The 22,983-nt window shown below is 40.4% G+C and overlaps 1 protein-coding gene across 1 annotated transcript in view; it reads left to right on the top strand.

Annotated features, from left to right (window-relative positions):
• Positions 1–22,983, top strand: part of snd1 (staphylococcal nuclease and tudor domain containing 1) — a 315,742-nt gene that overhangs the window by 236,788 nt on the left and 55,971 nt on the right. The window contains exons 19-21 of the mRNA XM_061912195.1: positions 10,613–10,736; positions 15,673–15,742; positions 21,449–21,562. Of these exons, the coding sequence (XP_061768179.1) occupies positions 10,613–10,736; positions 15,673–15,742; positions 21,449–21,562 (308 nt within the window). The remainder of the gene's footprint in view (positions 1–10,612; positions 10,737–15,672; positions 15,743–21,448; positions 21,563–22,983) is intronic.

Here is a 22,983-nt window from a genome sequence, read left to right as displayed (position 1 = left end):
CCCTTTGGGGTCGCGGGTGGCGCTGGTGCCTATCTCAGCTACAATCGGGCGGAAGGCGGGGTGCACCCTGGACAAGTCGCCACCTCATCGCAGATTATTATTACTATTAATATTGATATTACTATTGTTATTATTAATTTAACTATTACTAACAAAACAATCCAATACTAAAAACACACTTTGGTGGAGATAATAACACGACTTTATTCAACTCTTGTCCTCCTGGCTTCCTCTAAGATTTCCCCTCCATTTAAATGGGTGGCTGGCCACCCTACCGTATCCCTCACTTATCCCTTACTTACACATCTAGTGCTCGTTTTTTTGGGCGCCCATTCAGACAGGTATTGAGACACACACACACACACATTATATGCTCTCCCCCTGACCCGGTGCCGCTCGGACCATTTTATTCACACTTCTAGCTTTTACACACAGCAGCTGTTCATCACTTAATGATGCGGCCTCTGATGATGAGCCCCCTTAGGCGGGCAGGCAGGTGCTCGCCGCCATTTCTCTTCCCAGTACACTTCAGACCCCAATAGACTGTTTTTTGATCTTAATTCTGTTTTCTCAGAGTATCTCAAGCTTGTCATGTGTGATGCTTGTGCAAATATTTATTGTTAGGGAACGAGAGCACTTGTTGCACTCCTGGCCTTATTCGGATTATTTGCCTGCCTTTGCTTTCAAAGCTTTATTAGAATACCATGCAGCCTCGGAATGTGTAGCTACATCCCCCCACGATTCCTTCTGCTTCATCACAAGCAACATTGCACGTATTTCCTTCTTTCAGTTGTGTCCCCCTCTAGCCCGGAACTTTATTTGCAGGTTTTGACTGGTGATTGTTTGTTTTCTACTGATAAACATGAATTATATGAACAGGGCGTAGCGTAGCTCGGTTGGTAGAGCGGCCGTGCCAGCAACCTGAGGGTTGAAGGTTCAATCCCCGCTTGTGCCATCCGAGTCACAGCTGTTGTGTCCTTGGGCAAGACACCTCACCCACCTGCTCCCAGTGCCACCCGCACTGGTTAAAAATGTAACTTAGATATTGGGTTTCACTATGTAAAGCGCTTTGAGTCACTAGAGAAAAGCGCTATATCAATATAATTCACTTCCCTTCAGATGTTAGATGTCACAGATAGGTGTCATGTGTAACTGGTGGGGACTAATTGCATCAAACATGTAACACATTTTCAATTGAGTAACTTTGCTGCAGGTTTTGACTTAGAGCAGGGGTACCCATTGATTTGTTTGTGAGTTATAGGTTGAACGTGAAGTCAGTCGATCGCCAGCCAGGCATTAAAAAATAGACCTAAAAAATAACAATCATTAATCTTCACTATGAAATCACTTTCGTCACTCGATTGACATTCACGGCACCCGATGATCTTGTGAGATCCCGCTGGATGCTGCGAGCTCAGTATTAACAAAAAAAACAACCGTCAGGAAGGCAAGAAACAGTTTTTATTTCAACAGACTCTTATGCCATACCTACTGTCAAAAGCCTGAGGACCAACCACACAGTTCCTGTCTTCACAATAAAAGTGCTGCTCCATCCTGCCTGCGTTAACAAAATAGCGCACACAAGCTAGCAAGCTCCGGAAGTTTGAAGTCAATGTATTTTCTGTTAAGGATAAAGAGCATGGAAGTTGGAAAAAATAAGATGCCAAAAACCAACCAATTTTCTTGTAGTGGTGGACAGAAGGGAGGATTTATTTTTCTTCTCTACATTGCAAATTTAAAAATGTGGAAGTTTGCAGCACTACTGCGAATCCTGTCTGATTCCAATCCATTTAAACCAGTGTGGGTGGCACTGGAAGCAGGTGGGTCAAGTGGCCCCCCAAGGACACAACAGCAGTGACTAGGATGGCAGAAGCGGTGATTTAAACTCAAACCCCTTAAGTTGTTGGCACGGCCGCTCTACCAATATAACCTATAATATATACATGCATATGTATACATATATGTGTGTGTGCGTGCGTGCGTGTGTGCATATATACATATATATTGCATTTATATATATATATGTGTGTGTTTGTGTATATATGTATGTGTATGTATATATACAGTATATACATATGTTTGTATATATATATATACATATATATATATATGTGTGTGTGTATATATATATATGTATGTGTATATACAGGATATACATATGTTTGTATATATATACATATATATGTGTCTTGTGTGTGAATTATATTTATATAGCGCTTTTCTCGAGTGACTCAAAGCGCTTTACATAGTGAAACCCAATATCTAAGTTACATTTAAACCAGTGTGGGTGGCACTGGGAGCAGGTGGGTAAAGTGTCTTGCCCAAGGACACAACGGCAGTGACTAGGATGGCGGAAGCGGGAATCGAACCTGCAACCCTCAAGTTGCTGGCACGGCCACTCTACCAACTGAGCTATGCCGCCCCCTGCCAAACCTTCATCAATTCATGCTAATGTAGCCTTTGACGCTAAAACAATGTGTGTGTGTGTGTGTGTGTGTGTGTATATATATGTATGTGTGTATATATATATATACTGTATATGCGTATGTTTGTATAGACATACATATATAGGTATGTGTGTGTATGTATGTGTGTATATATATATATATATATATATATATATATATACACAATCCCCATTTACATATGAGTTGGTAAATTGTGTTAGATGTAAATATAAACGGAATACAATTATTTGCAAATCCTTTTCAACCCATATTCAGTTGAATGCACTTCAAAGACAAGATATTTGATGTTTAAACTCATAAACTTTATTTTTTTTGCAAATAATAATTAACTTATAATTTCATGGCTGCAACACGTGCCAAAGTAGTTGGGAAAGGGCATGTTCACCACTGTGTTACATCACTTTTTCTTTTAACAACACTCAAACGTTTGGGAACGGAGGAAACTATTTTTTGAAGCTTTGAAAGTGGAATTCTTTACCATTTTTGCTTGATGTACAGCTTAAGTTGTTCAACAGTTTGGGGTCTTGTTGTCCTATTTTACGCTTCATAATGCGCCACACATTTTTGATGGGAGACAGGTCTGGACTGCAGGCGGGCCAGGAAAGTACCCGCACTCTTTTACTACGAAGCCACGCTGTTGTAACACGTGGCTTGGCATTGTCTTGCTGAAATAAGCAGGGGGCGTCCATGATAACGTTGCTTAGATGACAACATATGTTGATCCAAAACCTGTATGGACCTTTCAGCAATAATGGTTCCTTCACAGATGTGTATGTTACCCATGCCTTGGGCACTAATACACCACCATACCATCACAGATGCTGGCTTTTGAACTTTGCGCTTATAACAATCCGGATGGTTAATTTCTTCTTTGTTCCAGAGGACACCACGTCCACAGTTTCCAAATATAATTTGAAATGTGGACTCGTCAGACCACAGAACACTTTTCCACTTTGCATCAGTCCATCTTAGATGAGCTCGGGCCCAACGACGCCGGCGTCGTTCTTTTGTGTCATTGATAAATGGCTTTCGCTTTGCATAGTAGAGTTTTAACTTGCCCTTACAGATGTAGCGACCAACTGTAGTTACTGACAGTGGTTTTATGAAGTGTTCCTGAGCCCATGTGGAGATATCCTTTCCACACTGATGTCGGTTTTTGATGCAGTACCGCATGAGAGATCAAAGGTCCGTAATATCATCGCTTACTTGCAGTGATTTCTCCAGATTCTCTGAACCTTTTGATGATTTTACAGACCGTAGATGGTAAAATTCCTAAGTTCCTTGCAATATCTTGTTGAGAAAATGTTTTTCTAAAACTGTTCGACAGTTTGCTTACAAATTGGTGACCCTCGCCCCATCCTTGTTTGTGAATGACTTAGCATTTCATGGAAGTTGTTTTTATACCCAATCATGGCACCCACCTGTTCCCAATTAGCCTGCACACCTGTGGGATGTTCGAAATAAGTGTTTGATGAGCATTCCTCAACTTTATCAGAATTTATTGCCACCTTTCCCAACCTCTTTGTCACGTGTTGCTGGCAATGATTATTTTCAACAACAAAAAAATGTTTATGTATTTTAACATCAAATATGTTGTCTTTGTAGCATATTCAACTGAATATGGGTTGAAAATGATTTGCAAATCATTGTATTCCGTTTATATTTACATCTAACACAATTTCCCTACTCATTTGGAAACAGGGTTTGTATATATATTTATTTATTTATTTATTTATTTATTTATTTATTTTTTTGTATGTAAGTTATATTTTGTGATGAAGAAACTACTTCCGCTGGTGGTAATTTGCCTAAGATGCGGTAAAAGTTGCATTCAGAACGCAATTCCGTTTCTACTGAAGTCCCATTCAAAAGATCAGAGTCCAATCAGATTCGTACTACCTCCTGATGTGGCCTGAATCTGATGCGAAAAAATCAGATTTGAAGCACTGTCAAAAAAATATCTGATCTGTGTAAAAAAAGTCAGATTTGGTGTGCAGTGTAAACAAGGCCATGTTTATAGACTGCGAATAATACGATTGAAGGCACTGTTTGTGATTTTGGCTTTCGCAAATTGCCTGGGAGTTTGCACAATTTGTTATGGCATGTTGAATTTTTTTTTTTTTGCTTTGCTCTTAGCATCACACTCTCATTTTGCTTTATTTCCAGATCTCTTGTTTCATCCGCCATTATGCAATGACTTGCCCGTGGCTACGTTTCCTACATTCTACTCAGCCACTGGTATTGATCTGCCATTGATTTGTCAACAGTATTATCACTAACCGCGTTCCCCCAAGTGATGGATTTATTGTCCGCAGTGACAAGACGTGACTAGGACGTAACGGGAGTGAGTCCACGGAAGCGCACCGGAGACAGAACAGGGAGAGAGAGAGAGTGATCATAAATCAGCTCGTTTAAAGCCTTGTGAACCGTAGAGTGTTTGTCAGTGGCCTTTGACTGCGTAACTCTGAGCTATAATAATATCGTTGGCGCTCAGGGTCAAGGCGGTCGCTATTTATGACCCTGAAGTGGCATAAAATACTGTCAGTGAAATCAGAAATCAAAGGATGGAGTCAAATTCTGGTTTACATTGTCACATATTTGAAATGTCTTCTGTCTGAAGTAAAATGGTCAAAACATATACTATCAGTCAAAATGAGGACACTACCTGCTCTAACTGCCCAAGAAAGGTTGAACATTTGTCAAAACATGTGCTCATATGTACCATTATTTTTTTCATATATTCCCATTTAGACAAAGAATTTCTCATAATCCTCGCGAAGAAACGGGGTGGAGCAGCGGAGGGAACAAGTGCTTTTCTTGTTCTCACCAGTTCCAGGTTCTAAATGGCTGTCAAAGTGTTCCAATTTGTCATATTATATTCTCAGTAATCTCCTTTAAGGTGAAAGGTTTGATTTACGATAAACAATAAATGTATAGGGAGCTAGAAAGAAAGGAAACACCAGACCACTTGATGATGTAAACATAGGGGGACACAGAAGTGATTATGTCACCGCTCTAAATAGTTTGTTTGCGAGAGTGCTTATAGTATCACTAATACTTGGTTAATATTCAAGTCACAAAATGTAAATTGAGCATTGTTGGCGCTTTTTGAATGTTTATTTATCAGATATAGCGGGCGGAATAGTGGAGCTCCAAATGGATTTGCTGTAAGCTGACTTTTATTTACGTTTAATATTTAGAATGCATTACAAAAAAATATCCGTCTGTTGTCATGTCTTTCATAATGGTTGTGAATGATAGGCAACATTCAGAAAAAACTGCTGGTCCCCTTTAAAACACTCTGGAAAGTTAGCGCCCTGTAGGCATCGACATAAAGTATACATACCCTTAACAGTTAATTAAGCATTTGTTCAATGATCATACAACATCTGTATAACATTACAAAGAGCAGTATTAATAGAATTGACCTAGGTTTCCCTTGCCCGGACGCGGGTCTCTGGGGCCCCCCTTTGGAGCCCGGCCTGGAGGTGAGGCTCGATAGCAAGCGCCTGGTGCACAGCCCGAAGAGGCAACGTGGGTCCTCCCTCCAATAGGCTCACCACCCATTGGGGGGGGGGGGGCATAGAAGTCTGGTGCTTTGTGAGCTGGGTAGCAGTCGAAGGCAGAGCCCTTGGCAGTCCGATCCTCGGCCACAGACGTTAGCTCTTGAGATGTGGAACGTCACCTCGCTGGAGAGGAAGAAGCCTAAGCTGGTGCGCGAGGTCGAGAAGTTCCGGCTGGATCTAGTTGGTCTCACTTTGACCCATAGCAAGGGCTCTGGAACCAGTCTTCTTGAGAGGGGCTGGACTCTTTTCCACTCTGGCGTTGCCAGCAGACGACAGGCGAGAGTGGCTATACTTGTTGCCCCGGGCTCAGAGCCTGCACTTTGGACTTCAACCCGGTGGACGGGAGTGTAGCTTTCCTCCGCCTCCGGGTGGAGAGATGGGTCCTGGCTGTTGTTTGTGCTGATGCACCAAATAGTAATTCAGAGTACCTGCCGGAGAGTGCTCCCTTAGGTTGTACTGGGGGACTTCAATGCTCACGTTGGCAACGACAGTGAGGCCTGGAGAGGTGTGATCGCGAGAAACGGCCGCCCTGATCTGAACATGAGTGTTTTTTTGTTATTGGACTTTTGTGCTCGTCACAGATTGTTCATAACAAACACTCTCTTTTAAAGATAGGGTGAGAAGCTCTGTCATTAAGCACAAGCTCAATAGTAAAGCCGCTGCTCCCCCGCATCAAGAGCAACCAAATGAGGAGGTTCAGGCATCTGGTCAGGATGTCTCATGAACGCCTCCCTGGGGACCTCGAGGAAGACCCAGGACAGGGTGGAGAGATGGTCTCCCAGCTGGCCTGGGAACGCCTCGGGATCCCCTGGGAAGAGTTGGACAAAGTAGCCGGGGAAAGGGAAGGGGTGGCTTGTCTGCTTAGGCTGCTGCCCCTGCGACCTGACTTTGGATAAGCGGAAGAATAGATGGATGTATTACATGTACTGTATGCTAGCTGGCATGTACTCTAAATAGTTTTGAGTGCAACCCATAGGGGTCCCACAAATGGCGTTTGTATGTTTGTTCACTGTAGCAAAAAAAGCACTAAAGTCTATTTTTTTTTTTGCCATCTGGATGACTTCAATCGTGTCTCATCCACGCCTTTACCATTTACATACATTTGTATTTAGAGTGGATGTTTGCATATTTATCACACAGTTAATGCACCTCTGAAGGCTCATGCCTCCTTTTTGCAGCTCTCTTTGGACACATATAAATATTTCTGCTGTGCGCCCATGCTCATGCATAAACACACAATGAGAATGGGTGTAGCTTTTGGCTTATTGTTACTCCTTTTTTCTTCTCCATGCTAATAACGTCTGTTTCAGCCGCGATAACTCCGCAAATGCAGCTAGTCGACTATTTTTATACCCTTGCTTATCTCTCTGTGTAGGAAATAGTAAAAGGTGTTTTAGATAGACCGCTAAAAACAGATGCCAAACACATTTGCAAAGGTTCCTCTCAGGCAGGCCTGGGCAAATTAAGGCTCAGGGGCCTTTGGAACGGACCCACCAGACATTCCCAAATAATCTTTTTAGATATTTTTATGTTTAAGATCAAAACTGTACCTGCCATTATGATTTGGAGTGATGTTTTCAAATTACCGTAAGTCTTGAACTATCCAAATGATTGGAGTCTGCGCGTTTGCATGATATACTAGTTCCTACGGTAATCCAAGTCAAAGCAGCTCAGACGAGGCTTCAAACAGTGTTTCTATAAACCAGATATACCGGCCCCCAGACACATTTTTTTCTCTCAATTTGGCTCCCCGAGTCAAAATAATTGCCCAAGCTTAAGGGGACTTAAATCAGGACGCAAAGAAAACATGTTTAACATACACACGTTTTCAGGACGCCAACTGTATTGGTGTGTTCACACTAGGTCAACCTTAGCATGCCTCAGTTCACTTCACACACAAAGCCATGACACTTTTGACTTGTTTGAGTGATGTGATCCACACAAATTTGGTACACTTCTGTGATTGGAAAACGTCAACCCCGGCATGGAATGATTGCATGAACAATGCGAATATATGTGCACAAAGCCCATTCATTAATTACTGTAACACTCCTCCTCCACAGCTTTTAGACAATCGACACATTTTATGTGTCTATCAGCACTTTGATAAAGAAGGTGTGAATAACTATTGAATTCAAGAAAGTAGCTAAGCTCCTTCTTCCCTTTCCAATCGTCTTTGCCAACAAGAGTTTTTAATGAACATCCTATAAAATGATGCTAAATGTTCGTTTACCAAATACATTAATCATTTATATTTATTTTGCATTCTTTCATTTATATAAAACTAATGTATTTTCCAGACTGTAAGCCGCTACTTTTCTCCCAAGTTTTGAACCCTGTGAATGTGTGGCTATACTTTGGATCTTTCTTTGCTAACGGCTAAATTATGGAATGGATTAAGCAAAGAAATCAATGTACTAAAATGATCCACTTTAAGAAACTGTTTAAACTCAAAAGTGTTTACAAAGTACAAGGAAGAGGAATTGTGATAAACATAAACATTCTTAAAAAAAGGAGAAAATCTCGCATTAAGACATCAAGGACTTTTCTGTTTTGTTTGATCAGCTGTTTTACTGCCATGCTACAGGCACTATTTGGAACCAATACATATGTAAATAAACATTTCCAAAATCTTTCTCTGTAAATATCTCATTTCAGGACTTACCAGTGTATTTCTGCGGTTTGGTTTAGTCTGGTTAATATATAAAAAATAATGTTTTCTTCCAAAATTTAGTGGGTGTGGTTTATATACCGGTTCGGTATGTAGTCTGGAAAATGCAGTAGATTTGTTGTGTTCATATTTTTGGGTGTCTAAAACGGATTCATGGAATTCACATTATAACTTGTGGAAAAAATGCTTTGGTTTTTGACCTTTTGGATTAGATTCGGGCGGAAGGAGAACATGCAAACTCCACACAGAAAGATCCCGAGCCCGGATTTGAACCCAGGACTACTCAGGACCTTCGTATTGTGAGGCAGATGCCTAAATCTTCCTGTAAAAATCAGATACGAGCAAAAAAAGTCTAACCATTCATTGGAATGGATCTCTATACTTTATCAAAGATTTGTCGAGTGATATCAAAGATTATCAAAATATCTAACTATTTTGTGCTCCAGACGTCATTCTACACGACAAAACAGATGAAAACTCGTAAAAGCATGGAGGTCTACAACTTTTTTTGTGTGTGGCTGGGTCAAGGAAATCGTTATCAGGACTCTTTTGGATACATATGCATCGCTTTTGCTCGAGTAAGGTTGCATTTGATTCAACTAGGGGGACATCTCTGCGCTGCTGAGCTGCCTCCGCTTGGGATGGTTTCCTGCTGGCTCCACTTTAGACGGGGCTCTTGCTACTATATTGGATCCACTTTGGACTGGATTCTCACGATTATGTTAGATCCACTATGGATTGGACTTTCACAATATCACGTTAGATCCGCTCGACATCCATTGCTTTCGGTCCCATGGTGGGGGGGAGGGGTTGCCCACATATGCAGTCCTCTCCAAGGTTTCTCATACTCATCATTGTCGACGTCCCACTGGGGTGAGTTTTTCCTTGCCCGTATGTGGGCTCTACAGCGAATGTCGTGTTTTGTGCAGCCCTTTGAGACGTTTGTAATTTAGGGCTATATAAATAAACATTGATTGATGGTCTATTGATGAACTTCGCGTCTTCCGTCCATGTAAACAAACTAAAACTGCGACAATATAGCACCTGACAGCTGACACCTGTGACTGCATATCTATTTGACAAACTAACAATTACTGAATAATCACAGTATTTAATTTTTGTACTGTTGTCATATTTACTCTGATACATTAGTGTATAAAATAAACAAGATGGGAGACGGAGAAGTACCTTTCCTGACAAAGTATCATTGACCCTGACTTTCTAGTTTCTGTTTGTTAAACATTCAAGTACAAGCAATACCAAGATAATACTTCAATTGGAAATACTAAACGAATAAATTATATCAAAAATATATTCGACAAACCTTTACCGAAGTGGTCACAGCAAACTCGTGCATTCTTCGACTCTGCTCCCTTTGACTGGAATGCATGTCATTTTCCGCGTCATTTTTCATAAAATCTTGCTCTCTTGCGCCCTTCTTGATTACCTATCGAGGAACTCTGAAGAAACGTTTATCCTCTTTTGCGATTTTAACGGTTTGTGTTGTTGAAAACAACATAACCATATGGCATTTTCTCTCCGACTCAATACAGCAGTGTAGAAGTGGTACATGTGGCCTCGTCACATACACCCTGGGTGTGACATGCCACTTTGCTTAACAAGCTTCTGTAATTCATCTGTACACTTCAAGCAGCCACTCGCTTGTGCCACCTGAAAACACGAATGTTCCACCACATGCACAGATGGTAAACAAACAGTATCCACGTATACATGACAGAAAACAGCCCAACAGCACTCGGCAATCAGTGAAGGGTTCAAATCAGGATGTCAGCCTGGAGTCTGCAATGATAGGTTTAGCACGCCTGGTGTAATGACTCCTCAAGGCCCACTGGGATTGGTAGCAGTGCCACGTCTTTCTCTCACCAATCATTTCCTCTCCACTACAGGAGCCCAGCTGGAGAGTCTGATGGAGACCATGAGGGCAGAGATTGCCACCCAGCCCCCTGTGGAAGGATCCTATGCCCCACGCCGGGGAGACTACTGCATAGCAAAGTTTGCTGATGATGAATGGTATGTTTATTCTGTAAAGATTTACCCAACGTCCTTTACAAGCCCCCCCCCCCCCCCCCACCCCCCCCCCCCCACACACACACACACACCTGACGTTTAATTTTTACCTCGTCTCGTTTTAAGCCCGTGATGTGTTAAGTGCAGACAGCCGCGGGATGTAATTAGCATCGCCGTCACCGCTTTGGCTTGACACACACATACACACACACACACACACACACACACACACACACACTTCTTTAGTTTATGAAGCAGATCTACAAATGGTCACTGAGACAGATAAAAGTTGCGGCATGGTTGAAATTTGTGATGGGCAATTGGTACCAAAATAATACTAGTATTAATTCACATAAGACATTAACGATACTTTGACACATTTGGAGGAGATTTTTTTCTGTCACTAGAAAAGCACTCAGAGTGCGCAGACCTCCACCAGGCGTTATATCCCAATATTAAAAAATTTGTAAAAAAAAAAAAAATTCTGAAATTCAGATAGCCTCCAAAATGTAGCCACCTGTTTATCCCATTTCTGACATTTCATTGTTTCATCAAAATCCGCCCATACATTTGAATTATGTTTCCACCAACCAACCAACCAACCAACTAACCCCATCAAATACATAATTTTCCTAGCAGAGGTCATTAAAAGTACGCTTCATTCACTAAAGCGTAAAGGTCAGTTATAATAATACATAATTATGGATGTTGAGAACTCTCAAATCCTTTATTTATTGAACCAAAAATATTTCAATTTAATGATTTGGTGCAATTGCAAACGGCTAAAATTATGCACAAGACAAACTATAACCTGCTACCTAAGAATGTACATTTTTTCTCATCAAAAGAGGAGGAATATAATCTCAGAAATAATGTAATTTAAAACAATTATACACACGTACAACATTTAAAATATTTAGTGTATCATCAGTATGTGGAATTAAGTTATGGAATGGATTAAGCAAAGAAGTCAAACAAAATAATACAAACCCCGTTTCCATATGAGTTGGGAAATTGTTAGATGTAAATATAAACGGAATACAATGATTTGCAAATCCTTTTCAACCCATATTTAGTTGAATGCACTACAAAGACAACATATTTGATGTTCAAACTCATAGACTTTTACAAATAATTAACTTAGAATTTCATGGCTGCAACATGTGCCAAAGTAGTTGGGTAAGGGCATGTTCACCACTGTGTTACACCACCTGTTCTTTTAACAACACTCAATAAATGTTTGGGAACTGAGGAAAGTAATTGTTGAAGCTTTGAAAGTGGAATTCTTTCCCGTTCTTGTTTTATGTAGAGCTTTAGTCGTTCAACAGTCCGGGGTCTCCGCTGTCGTATTTTACGCTTCATAATGCGCCACACATTTTCGATGGGAGACAGGTCTGGACTGCAGGCAGGCCAGGAAAGTACCCGCACTCTTTTACTACGAAACCACGCTGTTGTAACACGTGGCTTGGCCATTGTCTTGCTGAAATAAGCAGGGGCGTCCATGATAACGTTGCTTGGATGACAACATATGTTGCTCCAAAACCCGTATGGACCAATCAGCATTAATAGCACCTTCACAGATGTGTAAGTTACCCATGCCTTGGGCACTAATACACCCCCATACCATCACAGATGCTGGCTTTTGAACTTTGTGCCTATAACAATCCGGATGGTTATTTTCCTCTTTGTTCCGAAAGAACACCACGTCCATAGTTTCTAAATGTAATTTGAAATGTGGACTCGTCAGACCACAGAACACTTTTCCACTTTGCATCAGTCCATCTTAGATGAGCTTGGGCCCAGCGAGGCCAGCGGCGTTCTTTGGTGTTGTTGATAAATGGGTTTCGCTTTGCATATTAGAGTTTTAACTTGCACTTACAGGTGTAGCGACCAACTGTATTTAGTGACAGTGGTTTTCTGAAGTGTTCCTGAGCCCATGTGGTGATATCCTTTACACACTGATGTCGGTTTTTGATGCAGTACCGCCTGAGGGATCAAAGGTCCGTAATATCATCGCTTACGTGCAGTGGTTTCTCCAGATTATCTGAACCTTTGGATGATTTTACGGACCGTAGATGGTAAAATCCCTAAAATCCTTGCAATAGATCGTTGAGAAAAGTTGTTCTAAAACTGTTTGACAATTTGCTTACAAATTGGTGACCCTCACCCCATTCTTGTTTGTGAATTACTTAGCATTTCATGGAAGCTGCTTTTATACCCAATCATGGCACCCACCTGTTCTCAATTAGCCTGCACACCTGTGGGATGTTCCAAATAAGTGTTTGATGAGCATTACTTAACTTTATCAGTATTTATTGCCACCTTTCCCAACTTCTTTGTCACTTGTTGCTGGCATCAAATTTCCTAAGTTAATGATTATTTGCAAAAAATATATATATTTATCAGTTTGAACATCAAATATGTTGTCTTTGTAGCGCATTTAACTGAATATGGGTTGAAAATGATTTGCAAATCATAGAATTCCGTTTATATTTACATCTAACACAATTTCCCAACTCGTATGGAAACGGGGTTTGTAATATGATCCAGTTTAAGAAACTGTTCACACTCTGTTAACAAAGTACACAAAATGTAATTTGTTTTCCTGGTAAACATTTAGAGCATAATGAAAAGGAGATCATCTTATTCTTCTCACTATTTGAAATACAACTTACTTTACTATTTATTTATTTATTTTGGAATTGTATTATTTATCAAGTAAATTTTGTACAATTTGAGAACCGGAAGTGAATAAATGTGTTAGTAATTCCTGTGGAACTTAAAAGGGGTAGGATTAAAAAAAGATCTAATCCTTCCTCTTCTGATTATGTTGAAAAGAGAAACTGGAAATTGCGATGTATCATGTTGTTACTGTATGCATGTTTAAAATATCGGTACACTTAAAACCATAAACCACAATTATTGGAGGTATAAATTAAATTGTCATGTTTGTTCATGTTTTTCTTTGTCTGTCACTTCTAAACAGGCCGCAAGAGGGTTCAATCGTTGCATCAGTTTCAGCACCTGTGCACGTTTGTTCTGTAGCGGAATGAAAGACATAATTATGCCTCTTGTCAGTCATCCAGTCTCTTTGTCTCTGTGGGTGGAGGCAAGGCCGCTGGCATATGCACCGAAAAATTCAACCTTGTAATTTTAATGTAACGTAACGTAGTAGAAATTATCCTGATCGCCCTAAATCCCTTTTGATTCATCCCATTTCTGACATTTCCTTAAAGTTTTATTAAAATCTATTCATAACTTTTCGAGTTATGTTGATAAGTAAGTAACTAACCAACTGACAAACATACCCTAGGGAATTAATTTCCTTGCAGAAGTAATGATTTCAGCCGCGTTGACGTTGATAAAGATTTATAATAGCTTAATGATATCATGCATGCAGGAACTCCTTTTCCATCCGCCTCTCATTGTAAGAGTCCATGTTAGTGTTTTTATTTAGTTTATCGTGATTTATCAACTTGTGTATATGTTGTCAACAATACTATAGTAACAATTTACAAATATAAACGGAAAGTTATCAGATTTAATAAGCATACAGACCAAGTATCAATGTGCATTTTTAATTTTTGTTTACTAGTAAAAAAGTGAAACTATTTTAGCGTAAACATTTTTTTTTATTATGATGTTTAGGTTTACAATTGACTTAGTAATGTTGTTTATTAAAGTACAGTTGTCACTCGCCACACCACACTTTGAAGTTTTCAACTATTCTCTTATTGCTAATTTTTGTTTTGTTTTATTAAGCGTATTCCACATAGTTTTTACCACACAACAATGGCTAAAAAAAAAACCGTATTAATACTACTGTAGTACTGTCCACTAAATGAGACCGAACCAACCAATATCGTGGCCACTGAATCAGAATCAGAATATCTTTATTGTCGTTGTATGGAAACAACGAAATTGGACAGCAATCCAGCTCAGTGCTTTTAAAACAACCGTACATAAAATAGTCTTAAGACAACAATAAAACAATTCAAAATTTAAAAACATAATAAAATGTTAAAAACATATTGGCTCAGTCTGGCAGCATTACTATATTGGATTAAAGGAGTGTAAAGGCAACTATGGGGGTGTTATTTCATGTCTAGAGGGCACGTTTAGATGGTTGTGAACATTTTTTTTTCCCCCCTAACCATGAATATATTCAATATACAGTATATTTAATAAATCCTACCTTGCGAAATGTATTTGCCACGGTCAGGCCGGGAACCAATTTACAGCGAAAAATGAGGGATTACTGTATCATCGTTTACATATTGGCATTGACAATAACAAGCTCTGTTTTATTTAGTATCGTATCAGTGAGAAAATGTGTGTTATTGCGCACTACTTAAATAAACCACAATTTCGTATTCTCTTGCCTCCAATGTCGGGCGGCATGGCTTTGATGTTAGAGCGGCCGTGCATGCAACTTGAGGGTTCCATGTCGATCCCCGCTTCCGCCATATTAGTCACTCCCGTTGTGTCCTTGGGAAAGACACTACTCACAAGACACTTTAAGACCTGCTCCCAGTGCCACCCACACTGGTTTGAATGTAATTTAAAGTTGTAGGAAATGGGTTTCACTATGTTAAACGCTTTGAGTCTTTGGAGAAAAGTGCTTAATTAATATACTTCACACTACATAGGATAGCATAGCATATTTACATAGACTTGCATATTGTTCTGCATTATCTTGATTTACAAGGTCGTCCACAATGTTGTTGAACCAGTGCAAAATAGTATGCGTTTCTATTTTCGACCAGTTTGTCCAATGTCAAGGTAAATGATGGAGAAGACCTGATTAGCCGCAATTCTGCAGTGTGAATATTGCAAAGAGGGCCTCTGTGCAATTTTCACCAGCCTTCGATGCCCCAGTAGATCCTCTCTCCTCAAGGAAATAACTGCGGATATCAATGATTACTTTTTTTTTCTGCAGGTACAGAGCCAGAGTGGAGAAAGTGGAGTCGCCGACGAAGGTCCACGTCTTTTACATCGACTACGGCAACGTGAGTGACACGCAGAAAGCACATACAAGGCGATAATGCTGTCGTTAAAGGAGAAAAGGGGACATGATGCATAAGAAGGGAAGCGGTCAGTAGGCAGACACAATGTGTCCTGGCATGTAGCTGAAAGTGTGCTGCTCAGAGAATGACCTCAACATCCCCGCGCGGTTTGACGTCACTTCGGTGTCCATTCACATTGACTTTTAGACGGCCACCTGTGTATGTGTGTGTGTGTGTGTGTGTGTGTGTGTGTGTGTTTATACGGAGCAGACAGCCTCCGTCAAAGGCAATCAATCGTAAGCTGTCTGATTTGTTACAAACGTTCAAGGTGTTCTCAGTCTGGACTCTATAGTCCACTGATCTCATTTGTCTAAGACAGTGGTTCACAACCTTTTTTCAGTGATTTACACCCTGTGAACATTTTTTTAATTCAAGTACCCCCTAATCAAAGCAAAGCATTTTTGGTTGAAAAAAAGAGATAAAGAAGTAAAATACAGCACTATATCATCAGTTTCTGATTTATTTAATTGTATAACAGTGCAACATATTGCTCATTTGTAGTGGTCTTTCTTGAACTATTTGGAAAAAAAGATATAAAATAACTAAAAACTTGTTGAAAAATAAACAAGTGATTCAATTATAAATGAAATGTTTACACATAGAAGTAATCATCAAGTAATAGAGATCCATCTGGATTCATGAACTTAATTCTAAACATTTCTTCACAAAAAAAGAAATCTTTAACATCAATATTTATGGAACATGTCCACAAAAAATCTAGCTGTCAACACTGAATATTGCATTGTTGTATTTTTTTCACAGTTTATGAACTTACATTCATATTTTGTTGAAGTATTATTCAATAAATATATTTATAAAGGATTTTAGAAATGTTGCTATTTTTAGAATATTTTGAAAAAAATCTCACTTACCCCTTGGCATACCTTCAAGTACCCCCAGGGGTACACGTACCCCCATTTGAGAACCATTGGTCTAAGATATGAGGGTCATTAATTTAACTTAGCTTTTTTATTGGAGGGGGGGGGTTTGACTGAGAAAGTTTGCACACTCGGTCAATCGCGTCTTGCAAAGTCCACACATAAGTGTGAGCCTTGTGCTCTGGACTCAAGTTCAGCACTTTTCCACATCTGGAAGAGGTGGGCCTGGGCACGGCATGATCGCATGCGCACTCAATGTAAAAAAATGACTAATGTGATTGCTACTGGCTAGTTCCTAATACGCCGGATTGTCGAACCTCGGATTCTGGAGGAACAATGTGGTTTTCGTCCTGGTCGTGGAACTGTGGACCAGCTCTATACTCTCGGCAGGGTTCTTGAGGGTGCATGGGAGTTTGCCCAACCAGTCTACATGTGCTTTGTGGACTTGGAAAAGGCATTCGACCGTCTCCCTCGGGAAGTCCTGTGGGGAGTGCTCAGAGAGTATGGAGTATCGGACTGTCTTATTGTGGCGGTCCGCTCCCTGTATGATCAGTGCCAGAGCTTGGTCCGCATTGCTGGCAGTAAGTCGGACATGTTTCCAGTGAGGGTTGGACTCCGCCAAGGCTGTCCTTTGTCACCGATTCTGTTCATAACTTTTATGGACAGAATTTCTAGGCGCAGTCAAGGGGTTGAGGGGTTCCGGTTTGGTGGCCGCGGGATTAGGTCTCTGCTTTTTGAAGATGATGTAGTCCTGATGGCTTCATCTGGCCGGGATCTTCAACTCTCACTGGATTGGTTCGCAGCCGAGTGTGAAGCGACCGGAATGAGAATCAGCACCTCCAAGTCCGAGTCCTTGGTTCTCTCCCAGAAAAGGGTGGAGTGCCATCTCCGGGTTGGGGAGGAGACCCTGCCCCAAGTGGAGGAGTTCAAGTACCTAGGAGTCTTGTTCACGACTGGGGGAAGAGTGGATTGTGAGATCGACAGGTGGATCGGTGCGGCGTCTTCAGTAATGCGGACGTTGTATCGATACGTTGTGGTGAAGGAGCTGAGCCGGAAGGCAAAGCTCTCAATTTACCGGTTGATCTACGTTCCCATCCTCACTTATGGTCATGAGCTTTGGGTCATGACTGAAAGGATAAGATCACGGGTACAAGCGGCCGAAATGAGTTTCCTCCGCCGGGTGGCGGGGCTCTCCCTTAGAGATAGGGTGAGAAGCTCTGTCATCTGGGAGGAGCTCAAAGTAAAGCCGCTGCTCCTCCACATTGAGAGGAGCCAGATGAGGTGGCTCGGGCATCTGGTCAGGATGCCACCCAAACGCCTCCCAAAGGAGGTGTTTAGGGCACGTCCAACCGGTAGGACGCCACGGGGAAGACCCAGGACACGTTGGGGAAGACTGTCTCCCGGCTGGCCTGGGAACGCCTCAGGATCCCCGGGGAAGAGCTAGACTAAGTGGCTGGGGAGAAGTCTGTGCTTCCCTGCTTTGGCTGCTGCCCCCGCGACCCGACCTCGGATAAGCGGAAGAAGATGGATGGATGGATGGATAGTTCCTAATAATTAATCAAAATTTCATATTACTCAAAGTAGGCCTAGATGATAGTGGAAAAAACATAAGTCAAGATTAGTTGAACCTCTTTATTGTAGTAAAAAACATCCAAATAACTGACACATAATTGTGTACTAGCTGTACATTTTGCTCAGATGGCTCAGTGTTTGAGTTTCTCCATGAAACTTCTATAGCTACTTCAGAATCAGAATATGCTCTATTGGCCAGGTGTGTTCACCACACACATAATTTGACTTGGTAGACTGTGCTCTTTTTGAACAAAGGTAACAATAAGTATTAACAATTAACTAAAGTATAGGCTATTACTTAAATAACTATTATGTGCAAGTCTAATAAGATAATGTGCAGTGGTGTATAGAGCAAAGGATGATGAAGTGAACATGAGGTAGTACATTGACAGCGATCGATTAGTTCCAGGGTTATTTCACAGCGACAGGTCTGACACTCAGGGCTTCACGGTGGCAGAGGGGTTAGTGCATCTGCCTCACAATACGAAGTTCCTGCAGTCCTGGGTTCAAATCCAGGCTCGGGATCTTTCTGTGTGGAGTTTGCATGTTCTCCCCGTGAATGCGTGGGTTCCCTCCGGGTACTCCGGCTTCCTCCCACTTCCAAAGACATGCACCTGGGGATAGGTTGATTGGCAACACTAAATTGGCCCTAGTGTGTGAATGTGAGTGTGAATGTTGTCTGTCTATCTGTGTTGGCCCTGTGATGAGGTGGCGACTTGTCCAGGTTGTACCCTGCCTTCCGCCCGATTGTAGCTAAGATAGGCGCCAGCGCGAAACCCGAAAGGGAATAAGCGGTAGAAAATGGATGGATGGAAGGTCTGACACTGTGACTGTTCAGTGGTTGTTTTATAGTGATAACCTGGGGAAAGAAGTTGTCGTTATGATGGGTTGTCATTTTCTTTTGCTGGTTATCTGACAGTCTTCACGTTTTGCAACTACACAACCAATAGTCTATTTCAAGGGGGTGTCATATTGGTGAAAAAAGAAATCCATCCATCCATTTTTTTCACCGCTTATTCCCTTTTGGGGTCGCGGGGGGCCTGGCGCTAATACAAAAGAAAAATTGCAATTATCGACATGGCAGTTTTACATCGATTAGTAGCTCTAAATGTCACTTTCCTTTGCCCTAACTCAAAAAAATTGAAGTCAAAACTCTGGGTACGCTCGCTGACACACGATTACATTCATGTGATAAAGACGTGTCAATGAACTGATGTGATCGCTCCTTTTGCAAGTAATTAATGACAGCCGCCACCTTAAGCTGTAGTAATAATCAGAAGTAGTGTTGTGCATGTTGATGACACATTCTAACTTTGTTCTGACAATTTGACAACAAGCACACAAAGGTGTCCTCAACGCAATGGAGCATCCACTCTAGCAAACTAGCAGCTGACGTCACTCCACTGCGGCAAATAAACTGTTTTTTACATGTAGCATTATCACTGGAGGACGAAGGCTGCTAAACATGCTACACCAGACACTGTGGATGGATGCAAAATAGCATAGTTAACCGCTAAGCTCTAAATGTAAATAGGGATGAGAGGATCGATACGAATATCAAACATAACGATTCCAAGTATAGCATCAGTATATACGACAGTGATTAGATGTTTTCTTTTTTTGTTATTGCACTTTTTATTTGTCATTTTTGTTGTTTACTAACTCAGGAAATTAGAGCCAAGAGTAGTCCGCTTGTTTGGTTATTTTGCACTATTGACTTTATTATACCGTATTTTTTGGACTATAAGTCTATAAGTCACAGTTTTTTTCATAGTTTGGCAGAGGGGTGCGACTTATACTCAGGAACGACTTATGTGTGAAATTATTAACACATTACCGTAAAATATCAAATAATATTATTTAGCTCAGTCACGTAAGAGACTAGACGTATAAGATTTCATGGGATTTAGCAATTAGGAGTGACAGATTGTTTGGTAAACGTTAGCATGTTCTATATGTTATAGTTATTTGAATGACTCTTACCATAATATGTTACGTTAACATACCTTCTCAGTTGGTTATTTATGCGTCATATAACGTACACTTATTCAGCCTGTTGTTCACTATTTTTTATTCTAATTTGCCTTTCAAATGTCTATTCTTAGTGTTGGGTTTTATCAAATAAATTTCCCCCAAAAATGCAACTTATACTCCAGTGTGACCTATATGTTTTTTTTCCTCCTTTATTATGTATTTTCGGCAGGTGCAACTTATTCTCCGGTGCGACTTATACTCCGAAAAATGCGGTACATTTTGCGTATAATAAAACGTAATGAGGAAACAATTTCAATATTAATTGATATTGTTGCACATGAACACGTTTTTAAATGGTTCTCCTATTGTTTAGGCAATATGTCTTTTAACATATTGTGACATTTATTGTTATTGAAAGAGGCTGCAAGATATACAGTATCACAATATAAATTTGAATTCATAATTCTCCCGTCTCTTGTCAGAAAGACTCGATATAAGACAGGAAAGACCTCCCAAGTTGTGTAAATTACGGTGTCGAAGAAGTCATTGTGCAAGCAAACGGGCACAAATGCTTTTTTTTTTTGATTGATTGATACTTTTATTAGTAGATTGCACAGTTCAGTACATATACCGTACAATTGACCACTAAATGTTAACACCCGAATAAGTTTTTCAACTTCTTTAAGTCAGGGTCCATGTTAATCAATTCAGGGTAAGTTATGACCTTGTGACTTCATAGCTTTAATGTTCTTTGGGGAAAACATAGAATGTGTTGGGTAGCAACCAGAAAACAAAATGTGAGACGCTAATTGCTATCATTTGCACCTATCACAGAATGATCACGTCAGTTCTACAAATCATTATACATTACCCCACAAAAAAAATTAAAAATTCTCAGCCCAGCAGCCTTTTCAGAATAGCTTGATTCACACACATAATCAAAGCAATCATGTCTAATTCTCATTTTTGTGTCCTATTGTCTCAGCGTGACGGGCTGTGCTCGGGTTGACTCGAGTCGTGTGCCTTGAACTCCAGACGTATATCTGTGAAAGCAGCAGCTGCAATACAATTGTTACTAGTACGCAAACCTTTAATTAGCAATCGGCATCTGTCTTTCATTCACGTACAAAACAGGCACCATGGCTACATTTAGTTGGAATTTTCAAAGAAGTTAATTTTGTTAAAGTGCATGATGAGTTTGTTTGTTTGTTTTCCAAACCACCAGAGAGAAATTGTACCATCCACCCGTCTGGCTGCCATCCCACCAGCCTTCAGCACCAGAACTCTTCCAGCACAGGCCACAGAGTACACCTTGGCCTACATTCAGGTCCCACAAGACGTAAGTTCACATTATAACTGATGTCTGTGTTGCCATTATTAGCTGTTACTCAGCTGTATTCAAAGGCTGGACATTTTATCAAAACACTCCTAATTTGCTGGTGCTATCATTAATATGACAAATACATCACTTGGTGGTATGATGGTTATTTGACGAACACTGACTTGGAATTTCTCACATGGCTCAGTCAGGGATTACAGATGACCTCTATTCAGCGGAATTCTGCTATCTCGGCAATTGATTCTCAAACTGTAGTGGTACGCGGTATCCATCTAGTGCAGTGGTCACCAAACTACAGTCCGCGGGCTGCATACCATCCAAAATCCGGCCCAAGGGAAGTCCCAAGTTGCATCGCATCTCATAAGCTTGTCAACACACTGTGTCCAATGTTTTCACATAGATAAAATAAGTCATATTTTTGGTTTGTTTAATAGTTAAAACAAATTTACATTATTGCAATCAGTTGATAAAACATTGTCTTTTACAATTATAAAAGCTTTTTAAAAAAAATCTACTACTCTGCTTGCATGTCAGCAGTCTGGGGTAGATCCTGCGGAAATCCTATGTATTGAATGAATACAGAATAGTTTTGAATTGGAAAAATATCGTTTTTGAATCGAGAATTGCATTGAATTGAAAAAATCGATATATAATCGAATCGCGACCCCAAGAATCGATATTGAATCGAATCATGGGACACCCAAAGATTCAGAGCTCTAAAAGGTAAGCTTTATATATATATAAAGCTTACCTTTGCACAACTCATTTACATGCTTCAGAGCGTGTCCCCAATTGGTAAGTGATGACATTTTTTCCTATAATATGCTTTTACTTTTTTTAATTAAAAGCTAGGCTATGAATATTGCAAAGTTGTTAAGTCTTATTACTGAGTTTTATTGAGTTCTGCTAAGCCCATAAAGCTCGCTTTAGAAAAGTATTTTTAGCTATAATATGCATATACGTCTTATCAATAAAGGCAAGGCTGTGGCTATTGCAAAGTTGTTTAGTCTTATTAACAAGGTTTTTTTAGTCTACGTTTTCGTCAGCCAAGTCCATAAAGCTAGCATTAGCAAGATATGGAAATGCTGTATTCATTGTGACCATACACAAAGTGCTGAAATGTTTTATTTTTTTGTAGATGATGACAATCAGGTCGCCTTTACTGATGAAAATATGATCAGTATTGAACCAATGCATACAGGAAAGGAATATCTTGGTTTTGATGCAGTACCCATTGATGTTGCCATGCAGACAGGTTGTGAAGCGGACACATCTGATAACGATCCAAAATATTTCCCGTCCTGTGATGAGTCTGAAAAATAAGGTGTGGTGGCAAAAAGTCCAGAACAGCAGAATGAAGATAATGTAAAACAAAAAGGAAAGAACAAAAAAAAAAACATTGAAACAAAATAAATACAAGC

This window comes from Nerophis ophidion, linkage group LG10 (assembly GCF_033978795.1).
Source record: "Nerophis ophidion isolate RoL-2023_Sa linkage group LG10, RoL_Noph_v1.0, whole genome shotgun sequence".
Classification (NCBI taxonomy): Eukaryota; Metazoa; Chordata; class Actinopteri; order Syngnathiformes; family Syngnathidae; genus Nerophis; species Nerophis ophidion.
Note: the sequence above shows the minus strand (reverse complement) of the source record. Positions and strands in the feature narration are given on the sequence as shown.